Source organism: Ursus maritimus, unplaced genomic scaffold (assembly GCF_017311325.1).
Source record: "Ursus maritimus isolate PB19 unplaced genomic scaffold, ASM1731132v1 scaffold_17, whole genome shotgun sequence".
Classification (NCBI taxonomy): Eukaryota; Metazoa; Chordata; class Mammalia; order Carnivora; family Ursidae; genus Ursus; species Ursus maritimus.
Genome location: NW_024424119.1, coordinates 26,830,064 through 26,843,918, shown reverse-complemented (window position 1 = coordinate 26,843,918; position 13,855 = coordinate 26,830,064). Strand labels below are relative to the sequence as shown.

The 13,855-nt window shown below is 41.8% G+C and overlaps 1 protein-coding gene across 1 annotated transcript in view; it reads right to left on the bottom strand.

The window, feature by feature from the left end:
* Positions 1–13,855, bottom strand: part of FRMPD1 (FERM and PDZ domain containing 1) — a 94,567-nt gene that overhangs the window by 27,012 nt on the left and 53,700 nt on the right. The window contains 3 exon segments of the mRNA XM_040631614.1: positions 4,291–4,336; positions 7,386–7,488; positions 8,357–8,514. Of these exon segments, the coding sequence (XP_040487548.1) occupies positions 4,291–4,336; positions 7,386–7,488; positions 8,357–8,514 (307 nt within the window).

Below are 13,855 nucleotides of genomic sequence, written 5' to 3'. Positions count from 1 at the left end.
CCACCGTGAAACTGGGATCTGTCCAGAGAGCTACTGGGGAAGTGAGGATTCAGACATAACAAGCATTTTATGATGAAGAGTTGATGGAACAGTAGTGAGCCTGGAGAAGAGAAGGCCACAGCTCCAAATCTTTGCCAATCTATTTCATACAAGGTAGACTTGCCCTGATGAGCACGAGTTGGTGGGAATCACAGGGAAGAAGGGCCTCTTTCATATTTGGAACCACCCAACCATGAAACTAGCTGCTTTGAGAAAGAATACACACTCTGTCATAGAAATGCCCAATCCCCAAGCCCCACCGTGGGTCCTATGCTTTTATACCTGAATAGTAGCTCTGCTATCTGTATACCTTGGCATCTAAAACATGTTGCAAACCACTCACTTGAGCCATCTAATATTAAAAAGAGACACTTTAAAGAATAGGAGCTCCTCATTAGTCTAGGACATTTAGATTCTCCCTGGGTTCTAAATTAATCCATCAGAGAAGAGTGGACATGAGCTGATAAAAACTTTCTCTGTGCATGTTTTTGCTGAACTAAGAGCTAATGCTTAAAAGGGCACCGAAAGGGACAAGTTGAAAAGTTCTATCTTTTTTACTACTCTCCGCCCTAGATTGGCCAACATCATTTCTTAAAGACGGCAGGTTCAGGCGCCTGGGTGGCTCAGTCAGCTAAGCGTCTGACTCTTGATTTCGGCTCAGGTTGTGATCTCAGGGTTGTGAGACTGAGCCCCGCATTGGGCTCCGTGCTGGGAGTGGAGTCTGCTCAAGATTCTCTTTCTCTCTCCCCCTCTGCACCCCCCTTAAAAAACAATTTAAAAAATACGGACAGCAGGGTTTAAGGAGGTAGACTAGCATAATGCTTTTGACTGTGGGTTCTGAAATCTGACTACCTGGAAAATAACCCAGCTCCACTGATTTCTGCACGTGAGACCACGGGCATGTGAAGCCACAGCATTCTTATCTGTAAAAGGGGGATAACAAATATATCTACCTTGTAGGATTTTCTTTTGGTGAAGATTTAGTAAGACATTAAAGATTAGTGTTAATATAAGAATATATTATAAACCATGAATATAAATATAGCACTAGATAATTTAATATATATATATATATTTTTCCCCTATAAAATGTTATGTCCTACAGAAGCAGTAATTACTATTCCAACTTTGGATTTTATTTTACTTTTTAAAGATTTTTTTTATTTTTAAGTAATCTCTACACCCAACGTGGGGCTCAAACTCACAACCCTAAGACAAAGAGTCTCATGCTCCACCGTGTGAGCCAGTCAAGCCCTGCCCCCCCAATTTAGGATTTTATCATTCCTAATCAATTTCAAGCCACTTGAGAACTCTAAGAATCTGCTGTGGTAAAGATGAGCATCCTTGCTGAAGCAAGACATATATGATCATTCGTCTTATGATCCCGTAACTCCTGATGAGAGGCCTGAGTGGGCTGGACAGCATTCAGGGCATTTCTCAGGACATGGGCCAGTATCAGCTTTCCCTGCAGGAACCCAGGAGCCCAGCATTCACATCCTCCTCTGCTTGGGAACCTCGGAGGAATCTCAGGAGTCCTACTGGAACATGTTAATTTTCCTCTCCCTACACTTTTCATTTTTAAAAGGATGCAACCATAAGCTGTTTCCCTCTTATTTACTTAACAAGTGTTTTGGTTTCATTTCTTGAAAACAGCAGGGGAAAAAACCCACCTAATTAAGATTAAGATGTTCTCCATTGAGATGCTAATTGGCTAAATAAAAAGAATCTTCTACCACCTGCACAACCATTTATACTGATTAGCTTTCAGTATACTGTTTTTTGTACATTGGTTTCACATTTTCATAGACAAATTCTGTTTAGAAGAATCTCCGTTTTTGTCCATAAAACATTTGGTCTGTCATATTTATGGCAAATATCTTAATCCTATTTAGGTCGGTTTTTTCCCCCTATTCTATTTCCAAGAAATAAAAACAAAAAACAGTACTTGCCAAAAATGAGAAGAGAACACAGTTTCTTTGCTTTTTAGTGTTCTGAAGTTTTTGGACCAGAGAAATTTAATTTTTTCACATAATCAAATAGCTGTTTGTTCATTGTGCTTCCCCCCACTCCCTATATAGTTAGGAATTCTTTCTATAACCTGTGGCCAGATAGACACTCATCCATATTGCCTACATTCTAATATTTTTTTAATATTTAATTATTACGTCAAATGGTGTGACTTTTTTTTTTCAAATACTTAAAGAAATGTCCTAGTATGATTTTGTGAATAATCATCTTTTCTTCCAGTGATTTGGGATACCATATTTTCCACATACTAAATTCTTATATCAGTACCTATTCTAGGACTTTCTGTTTGATTACACTGACATGTTCAACCATTTCATCGATATCATACTGCTTTAATTATATTAGCTTTATTAGTTTTAAAATCTGTTACATCAAGGCCATCCTCATTACTCTTTTTAAAAATTTTAAAATTTAATTTCTTTTTATTTTTAAAGATTTATTTGAGAGAGAGAGAGAGGGAGCAGGGGGGAGGGGGAGAGGGAAAGAGAGACTTCCTCAAGCACACTCTCCCACTGAGTGCAGAGGCTGACAAAGGGCTCCATCCTACTACCCTGAGATCATGACCCAAGCTGAAATCAAGAGTTGGCCACTTAACTGACTGAGCCACCCAGGCACCGCATTACTTTTTTTTTTTTTTAAAGATTTTCTTGATAAAGGACACCTGGGTGGGTCAGTTGGTTAAGCGTCTGCCTTTGACTCAGGTCATGATCCCAGGATCCTGGGCATCAGGCTCCTTGCTCAGTGGGGGCCTGCTTCCCCCTCTGCCTGCCACTCCCCCTGCTTGTGCTATAAGTCTCACTTCAATAAACTTTGCCAAAATTCAAATACAAGTCCCAACAGGAGTTTGAATTTGCAGTAAGAATATATATTAATATGAGAATAACCAATGTAATTATAACAGTCTTCCCATCAAAGAACATGGTCTGTATCTCTTTTTATATTAAAAAAAAGTTTACATCCTTCATAATATTCTACTTTCCTTCACATTGGGTCCACCTATTTCCTTTCCTTAAAGATTTCCTTTTTTCTTATTTTTCCCCTTAAAGAACTAACCCAGGGATTTATTTATTAACTTCACAATTTTTGTTTTCCAAAGCATCATTTAGATTTTAATTTTTATCATTTTCTTGATTCTGCTTTATGTTTGTTTTATAGTCTTTCCTTACAACTTCTTGCACTGAATATTCACTTGACCTATTTCCTTATTCAATAATTAAATCACCTAAGGCTATACATCTTACTCTGAGTATAGCTTTAACTGCACATAAATTTTAAAGAGCACACTGCTAATTTTAAATTTTCTTCTAACTAGTCTTTAATGGTGGTTTTGCTTTTCTATCTGACCACATCTTTACTTGGAAGATCGCATTTTTATTTCCAAATGGCTAGAAAGTTTTCATTAAGTTTTTGGTAGTTATTAACTTCTATTTCATTATAGTCTGGAAAGGAGACTTATATAGTTTATCTGGAGAATTTACTGAGTTTTTTTGATAGAGTGGTATGTGGTCAATTAGATTATTAAATGCATTACTAAAATTCTCCATGCCTCTATTTATTTTTTTATCTTTATATGGCCAAGGTTAAGAGGTATGCATTAAAGTCTCTCAGAATGAGAATTTTCTGTCAACTCTTCCTCCTTGGTCGTTCTTTCTCTTAGGACTTGATTATACACTTTTCCCTGTATCACAGAGAAAGGGCTCCTTGGCCTGTGGTATTTAGGATTGCTATTTCCTCTCAGTGTGTTGTCCATGCCACACCTTGCCTGGTGATGAACCGCAGGGCTGACAAGACACTTTCACATCTAGTACTTCACTTCGTCCTCATAACAACCCATTAGAGAGGCAAGACAAGTATTGGCATCATCACTGTTTTACAGAAGTGAAAACTGAAAATTAATGACTTGCCCAAAGTCGTAACACACAAACTTATCTTAAAACTTGTAGTTTGGTGCCTTTGTCATCGTTCTGCTCTGCATAATCCTAGATCTTTCTCCTTAGCTGGACCACAAGTTCTGGAAGCCTGGACCGATCCATACCTGTCTCACCCACAGACCGATGCATTGGCTGTCTTCAGGCAATGTTGACTGCCTGCCCACCCACGGCCTGGCTGCTGTCCCCTCTGCCATTTGCCTTCTCTGTTTATTCTCTGAGGGATATCCCACTGAGGGTATGGGGTTCTGGGGCTGAGAAAGGTAAAAGTAACAGGACACAGAAAGAGATTTACCGACGAGCAGCGAACAACTGTGATTGAAAGAGAGTCTTCAGCTTCCCTGAAAAAAAAAGAAAAAGAAAAGAATAAAAATAAAACCATTTCATCACTTTGGATGTGTGTGTGTGTGTGTGTCAAAAAGACTGACAGAATTACAAAGCAGCAGCCTCTTTTGCTTCAGCTTCTTTGTCTCAGCAACACTGAGAAAGACGTTGAGGGAAGCAGAGGAGCTGAAGCTGTCCCAGAGTGCCTCCCCCCTCCCCAGCCTGCGAGAATCTTCACACACCTGCCTCTACCATCTAGTCTGTAGCTACAGCCACTTAATTCAGTCAGACTTAATTTCATTTGTATGATGAGGAACTCATGCAGTTGGTATGACCACTAGCTAGGTTTATGTCCAAAAAAATTTTTTTTAAAGATTTTATTTATTTATTTGACAGAGAGAGACAGCCAGTGAGAGAGGGAACACAAGCAGGGGGAGTGGGAGAGGAAGAAGCAGGCTCCCAGCAGAGGAGCCTGATGTGGGGCTCGATCCCAGGACTCCGGGATCACGCCCAAGCCAAAGGCCGACGCTTAACGACTGCGCCACCAAGGCGCCCCCCAAAAAAAACTTTTTAAGAGAAAACATAGCAATAACATAGATAACTTAGGTTGATATTTTGGACAACTTAGGCTAAACATTTCGCTAGATTGAATGAATGAATGTGGATCACATTTATCAGATAAAAGCCAACCAGCTTGTGGTGTTTGGGCACACAAAAGCAGTGTCATGAGCCGAATCATATACCAAGACACTAGACATTTCTGTCTTGTTTTTATCTTAGATCCCCAAAGTGATAAAAGTCAACCAGATGCGGGCCACACTTCCATTTTGTACTAGAAAACAGAATTGAAAACTCAATCTATATTTCCTTTTCCTTTGCCATTGCTACACAGAGAAGCTGTTTGCAAATAATTGCATTTGACTTCTTGCAATATGAACATTTAGGCCAATTGCTGCTGGTATGTTGCTTCCTCAAATGGGTAAATCAGCTGGTGGTTTCTAAGTGTCTAGGGATTGCCTCTTTTCCATTTTATATATAAACAGGACTTCCCCGAGATAATCTACAATAAACCAAGGTCCTAGTGTTCTCAAAAGGACATTTAGGTCTCACAGATATCTGGAAGGATTGGAGAGGTTTCGTTGTGCCATGTTTTGCTTGCTTTTTCCCTTTATAAGTGGAAATGGTACTGGCAGCTAAGCTAAAAAAGAAAGAAAGAAAGAAAGAAAGAAAGAAAGAAAGAAAGAAAGAAAGCAAGCAGTCCTGGGATTCCCACAGGCAGTGTGGCAGAGAGCACAGGTGCACAACACACAGCAAGTCATTTCCCCGCTGAGGAGTCCTCAATGACACCATTCCACACGGAGACTAACACCCAAACTTGCTGTGCCAGCACTCGACACCCTTCACCAGGTGGGCCTCACTTCCCAGAACTGTCCTCTAGGCATCTGGTGCCTCAGGCAAACTGACCCGCTCAGCATCTCCCCCTCCCTCCGCCTCCCCACCCAGTACTTGCTGCTTATCACTTCTTTGCCGGGATCCTCCTTCACCTCCACTTTTGTGGGCCGAATTCTACCCAGCACTAAAGGTACTGACGAGATCCTTCTGGACTCCTCTGTTTTGTCAAACCCAGCTTCCCCACAAGCTGGAGGAATCTGTAGCCTTTACAGCCCCTCTCCTCTTCTCCTGATGCTTGTCTGCCTTCAGCCTCACTGGGGTGCACGTGAGTCACTCCTGCACTACCGGCCAGCAGCGCATGGGGAGCGCAGTCCCTCTGGCCCACAGGGCGCCCTGCCCACAGAAGGTGCTCAGGAAACAGACTGGGTTCAATGTGACCCACACACCCAAATTCCGGCCTACGGCTTAAAACTGCGAATAATTTTGCTTCTTAGTCGGAGTTTGATCTAGCCTGGCAGAAATAATAGCATCACTGAAAATCTAAACTTAATTTGCGGGCATTGATCATCTTTGAGAAAATCACCCAGTAACTGGGAAAGCAAACTTCATGATTTCCATCACCATGCTTCATTTGGTAGAAACGAAATCATCGAATCCTATCTGGGCTGTCCCACCCACTCAACTTATTCTCTGGCAATCCGGAAGCAAAACTGGGCTTGGTTGAAACGATTCTATTTTCTACACTTTGACGGATTCTCTATAAATCGTAAGCTGCTTGTGTGTCCCTCCGCAGCGAGACTGTGCCTCCTGAGGGCGGAGACTGCATCCTGCGTTTTCGTGTTGTCTCACTCTTTGTCACTGTTACTCATCATTCAGTGTGTGCTGTCCATGATAGGCCCTCAGAAATGAAAACCACCCAACACCGCTCACACAAAGGCATAATAAGTATCTTCAAGTTGGCTTTCGTGTAACTCTATTTCTCATGTCCCTTTGTTTATATTAAAGTCATCGAAACAGTGTTGAGTGACAAACTGGAAAGACGAAGCCTGTAGGTGCCTCTAAGATGTCTGTCAGCCCTCTTCACTCCTATCGCTGACGTTCTTCTGTTTTAAAACCAGGGTCAGCAATTGTTGGCTCATTCAGCCGAGCACTCATCCCGTGCCAGCTCTGAGGGAAATCCCGGTCTAGACAGAAAGCGAGGCATTGACACAAGTCACAATGCCACCAGGCAGAAGGCGGCAGCTGCCGTATCAATGAAACTACATATACACTAACCAGGCATTTAAGAAGAGCTATCAGAAGGGTTAAAGAAGAACTAACAGACGCGGTGCCAATTTAGTTCAATCTTTGGCGTATGTTACAACGATCCTAGAAATCCTCACCGGGTAGAGCCCGTGTATTATACTTAGGCATAATACTGCCTGCAGTACCTAGCCCGGTGTCTAGCACAGCAGGGGGCTGATAAATACGGCACCCTGTCCTTCCCCGTGGCTTCTCTAGGCAGAAGAAGCACCAAGTAACCGAGACAGAATTCTCAAACACGGCCGCTGCCACCACTTTCAGGAGACGGGACCCTACTAAAACCCTGGGGAGATCAATTATGTCATTCCTGTCACCCATCTTTGCTCTGTGATCATCGGTGTGACTCTGCGGATAATGGAGGCAATTTAGTACCTCAGTATATTGACTGCTCGTTCACAGGAAAGGCTTTCGGCAGGCTCGTTGTTCATTTGGAGGATCTGATCACCAGGGAAAAGCTTGCCGTGAGCAGAGCCTCCTGTTGGATAGAGAAGAAGTCATTGGTGTTCATGCCAGGAGGGCCCAGACCCCATGTGTCACAGCAGCACAACTGAATGGCAGGTTGATCCAGTCCCCTGGGCACCAGCTCACTCCCCTCCCCAACCCTACCCCTGGCCATCTTTGGGCTCACATGGATCTATCTTCCTGTTTACAAAATGTGGATAATGTACCTACCATCCATCACCTTCAAGGGATATTAGGAGACTGTTCTGGGAAAGAAAACTAGCAGAAACCCCCAGAACCAAGAGAGCTGGCCAGTGAATCTACTACATTAATCTCTAAAGAACTCTGGGTGTGTGTGTGTGTGTGTGTGTGTGTGTATGTAAACTGAAATCCGTAGATTTTAACTAGTTCCAGATCTAACATCAATACATAGCTGATGTATGAAAACAAACACTAGACATTTCCAGCCTGTTCTTCTTCACCCTGATAGAACCTATATTTTACAAAGACTCAAGTGAAAACAAATCAATAATTTCTATTACTCTCTGGCCAGCAACTCTCCCCAGCTCGGAGCATGCAGGGTTTCAGAAAGGAGGGCTGATCCAAATACTGTCACTGCCCTGAGACTGACCAGGGAGCCACGGGCGGGCAAAGCCCTGGTCCAGGCCAGCAGGAGCCTGGGGTTCTGATCAGCAGGTGCACATGGGGCTTCCTCCCTCTCTGCACCAAAGGAAGGTACAACCTCTAGACAGAATTAGGTCAGAATTAGATGTACCTTTTCTAACTTCCTAGGGTAGCATTTTCGAAATTAGGTTCTAGAAGAGAGATGGGAAGAGATCCAGGGCTATTTCTCCCCCTCCTGAAAAATCAAACTCCTTTCTTGCTTCCCAGTCAGCCCATACCTGCTGTGACGGCCACCACTGTGAGGGGAAGGCTCTCAGAAATGTGAAATCCGTAGTCCTGGAGGAGGGCATCTTTCTCTATTTTTACTGTGTGTTTCACAGGGGTGAGGGTCTGGATTGGGATCCCGGGGGGCCCATCAGCTGCAGCAACTTTAGCCCTGGAAGAGAAGGAGTATTATAAAAAAGAGACAGAGGGGATTGTACGTAGTGGTCACAAACTGGGACAGCCCTAAGCATCCTGGAGGAGGAAGATGTAGCATGGAGCACACCCCAACTCTCCTCTTGACACAGCTGAGGCACAGACACCAGTAGGGAAAACACCCAGTAGAACAGAGCACCAGGCTCTAAAACAGATGTCATGAAGGGCTATGGGGGAGAGAAGGGGGAGAGCAGCTCTAACTTTGTGGGATAGGGGATAAGGAATCAGGAAAGTATTTGCTACCCGGAAGAGGGGACATTTGAGCTGCACCTTGAGAGATGTTGAGGGTATATCTACACATCCCAGATTCTGGCACACAGAAGATATTCAGTAGCTGCTGCTGAGTGGATGGATGCAGGGATGCAGGCATGCGGGGATGCAGAGATGTGGGGATGCATGGCCAGGCATCAGGCAGGAGGCAGTGCTTCAGCAGAGGTACAGAAGAGGAAAAACAGGGAGCATGAATAGGAATGAGGTCTTGTTCAGTTTGGATGTCCGAAGCTGACTAATTTCATAGACGGATTGTTTCACTGGTGATTTATTTTTCTTTTGTGCTTTAAGATGAATTTCACTTCCTGAACTTTCAACTTGGTAACTGTGAGTATTCCAATATGAAATCCAAGAGAGTGAAGATTCCCCTTACAGTAATCTTTAAAAACATATATGATCTCTGTAAATCTAAAAGCAGGTAAGTTGAAAGTTTGTATTTTATTTCTCTCAAAACCACAAGGCATCTGAATCAGCAAAGAAGAAGTCAAGCTCTGAATCTTTGCAGATGATATGATACTTTATGTGGAAAACCCAAAGGACTCCATCCCAAAACTGTTAGAACTCATACTGAAATTCAGTAAAGTGGCAGGGTATAAAATCAATGCACAGAGATCAGCTGCATTTCTATACACCAACAATGAGACAGAAGAAAGAGAAATTAAGGAATCAATCCCATTTACAATTGCACCCAAAACTATAAGATATCTAGGAATAAATCTAACCAAAGAGGCAAAGGATCTGTACTCAGAAAACTGTAGCACTTTCATGAAAGAAATTGAGGAAGACACAAAGAAATGGAAAAATATTCCATCCTCATGGATTGGAAGAACAAATATTGTGAAAATGTCTATGCAACCTAGAACAATCTACACATTCAATGCAATCCCTATTAAAATACCATCAACGTTTTTCGCAGAAATGGAACAAATAATCCTAAAATTTGTATGGAACCAGAAAAGACCCCGAATAGCCAGAGGAATGTTGAAAAAGAAAACCAAAGCTGGTAGCATCACAATTCTGGACTTCAAGCTCTATTACAAAGCTGTAATCATCAAGACAGTATGGTACTGGCTCAAAAACAGACACATAGATCAATGGAGCAGAATAGAGAACTCAGAAATGGACTCTCAATTCTATAGTCAATTAATCTTTGACAAAGCAGGAAAGAATATCCAATGGAAAAAAGACAGTCTCTTCAACAAATGATGTTGGGAAAATTTGACAGCCACATGCAAAAGAATGAAACTGGACCATTTCCTTACACCATACACAAAAATAGACTCAAAATGGATGAAAGACCTAACTGTGAGACAGGAATCCATCAAAATCTTTGAGAAGAACATAGGCAGCAACCTCTTCAACCTCGGCTGCAGCAGTATCTTCCTAGACACATCGCCAAAGGCAAGGGAAACAAGGGCAAAAATAAACTATTGGGACTTCATCAAGATAAAACCTTTTGCACAGCAAAGGAAACAGTCAACAAAACCAAAAGACAACTGACAGAATGGGAGAAGATATTTGCAAATGACTTGTCAGATAAAGAGCTAGTATCCAAAATCTGTAAAGAACTTATCAAACTCAACATCCAAAAAACAAATAATCCAATCAAGAAATGAGCAGAAGACGTGAACAGACATTTCTGCAAGGATGACATCCAAATGGCCAACAGACACATGAAAAAGTGCTCATCACCACTCAGCATCAGGGAAATACAAATCAAAACCACAATGAGATACCACCTCACACCAGTCAGAATGACTAAAATTAGTAAGTCAGGAAAGAACAGATGTTGGCGAGGATGCGGAGAAAGGGGAACCCTCCTACACTATTGGTGAGAATGCAAGCTGATGCAGCCACTCTGGAAAACAGTATGGAGGTTCCACAAAAAGTTGAAAATAGAGCTACCCTACAACCCAGCAATTGCACTGCTGGGTATTTATCCCAAAGATACAGATGTAGTCATCCGAAGAGGCACCTGTACCCCAATGTTTACAGCAGCAATGTCCACAATAGCCAAACTATGGAAAGATCCCAGATGTCCATCGACAGATGAATGGATCAAGAAGATGTGGTATACATATACAATGAAATACTATGCAGCCATCAAAAAAATGAAATCTTGCCATTTGCAATGATGTGGATGGAACTAGAGAGTATTATGCTAAGCAAAATAAGTTAGTCAGAGAAAGGCAATTATCACAGGATCTCACTGATATGTGGAATTTGAGAAACAAGGCAGAGGATCATAGGGGAAGAGAGGAAAAAATAAAACAAGACGAAACTAGAGAGGGAGATACACCATAAGAGACTCTTAATCTCAGGAAACAACTGAGGGTTGCTGGAGTGGAGGGGGGTGGGAGGGATGGGGTGGCTGGGTGATGGACACTGGGAAGGGTATGTGCTGTGGGGAACTCTGTGTATTGTGTAAGACTGATGAATCACAGACCCGTACCCCTAAAACAAATAATACATTATATGTTAATAATAATAATTTAAAAAACCCACAAGGCAAGTCATGAGGTATTTCTCATTTGTCTGTTGCAAATGACATTTCCCCCCTGTGAATCAGTGGTCCTTCCTGAGAAAGGCCAAATGGGGATGGGATGAGGTGTTTACTGTCATAATAAACAACAGAATGTAGAGGAGTAACAGCTCCCTTGGGGCTCTGCAGTTAAACCCTATCATTTATTCTCCTCCATTTACCAAATACTGTCAGGAACTCTGCTTAATGTAACAGGACCCCACTTATCTGAAAACCACCTGTCATTGATAATGATCTCAAATTTCCACAAGGATCGGGAAACACAAAAACTGCTTCATGGAGCCAAAATGCATGTGACAAACCCAAGTACGAGACCTCATGCACATTATCCATCAAGGAGCTCCTGACACCCCCGCTTAGAGCTGACTTAGGCTGTCTGAACAGATGATGACCTGACCCCGCCAGTTTAGAGGCAAAGAGAGGATTTCTTCTACGCAAGCAAATGGATCATACTGAGAAGCATCAGCAGACAGATCTAATGAGAGGGAAGAAACAGAAGACTGAAAATGTAGAGTGAATAAAGCCCGTAGCCATTCCTGATTAAAAAACAACACAAAACAAAACCTTAAAGCCATGAAAGGTCCTTTCCAAATAATAATATACTATACTGAGTGCCAAAAAAATCACATTTACGTTCTTTTTAAAAAGAGCAACAGGAAGGATACTCTAGACATTTCTCGCATTTAATATACTGGGGGAAATGTTCATAATAGTGATCAGAGAGGGAAAAACAGTAAGAAGCATAATAAACACAGGAAATGGAAAAGTCCCACTTGTTTTTAAACAGATGATGACAGTACAACTAGAAAATGATCAACAAAGAGGATTGCTGGCGCTAAAAAAGTAAGGTTAATGGAGTTACAGGATAAAAACACAAAACACAGCCTCGAAAAACATTCAATAACTCGTTGAAACAGAGTAGCTGAATGTGTATTAGGTACTAGGCTGATACGATACCAGAAGCACAAGCGACAATGAAAACACAGACAAATTGAACTTCATCAAAATTAAAAACTTTTGTGCTTCAAAAGGCACAATTAAGGGGCACCTCGAAGGCTCAGTCAGTTGAGCACATGACTCTTGATTTTGGCTCAGGTTCATGAGATCAAGTCCCACATCCGGCTCTGTGCTCAGCACGGAGTCTGCTTGGGATTCTCTCTCTCCCTTTCCCTCTGCGCCTCTCCTGGCTTGTGCTTGCATGTGCTCTCTCTCTCTCTAAAATAAATAAATAATCTTAAAAAAATAAAAGACACAATAAAGAAAGTGAAAAAAACCCACAGAATGGGAGAAAACATTTGCTAATCATATTATCTGATAAGGACTTTGCAGTTAGAATATATAAAGAATTCTTATAACACAAAAGAAAAATAACTCAATTAAAAAGTGGGCAAACAATATATGTGGACATTTCTCCAAAGAAGATATGCCAACAACCAGTAAGTACATGAGAAGATGCATAACATCATTAGCCATCATGGAAAAGCAAATCAAAACCGCAATGAGATACCACTTTCTATTCACTAGGATGGCCCATAAACAGAAAGACAAGCGTTGACAAAGATGTGGAAAAAATGGAACCCTGATAGCATCTGGCAGTTCCTCAAAAGACTAAATGTTGAAAACCATATGATGCAGCAATGCCTCTCCTATGTATCCGTAAGAGAAACGAAAACATATGTCCACACAAACTCGTACGCAAATGTTCATAGCGACAATATTCATAATAGCCCCAAAGTGGAAACAGCTCAAATGTGCATCAACTGATGAAATGACAAAGAAATATTCCACTCCACAATACTATTTGGCAATAAAAAGGAATGAAATACGAATTCATGGCTATAACATGGATGCACTTGAAACACATTCTACTAAGTGAAAGAAGACAGCCACAAAAAAACACACACTGTGTGACTTCACTTTATGGGGTATGTTCAGACAGATCTAATCTGACAGGCAAATCAGAGACAAAATAGAGACCAAAAGTGGTTGCCTAGGGCTGAAAGCAGGAGAATTCTGGAAGGAAATGGGGAGCGATTGCCAATATATATGGAGTTTCTTTTTAGGGTGAAAAAACCTTCCAGAATGGATTGTGGTAATGGTTGTCCATCTCTGTGAGTGCACTAAAAACCAATGAATTGTATGCTTTAAGTGGGTGAATTGTATGGTAAGTAAATTGTATCTCAATAAAGCTGTTGAAAATAAGGTAATTAAGTTCATTTTTTAAATATTTTATTTGTTTGAGAGAGTGAGAGAGTGAGAGTGAGAGAAAGAGAGAGAGAGAGGGAGAGGGAGCACGAGCAGGGGGAAGGGCAGAGGGAAAAAGAGAGAGACAGCAGACTCCCTGCTGAGTGCAGAGCCAGACACTGGGCTTGATCCCAGGACCCTGAGATCATGACCTGAGCAGAAGTCCAAAGCTTAACCAACTGAGCCACCCAGGTGCCCCAAGGTAAATCAGTTAAAAAAAATATAATTCAGGGTGGGGGGGGGG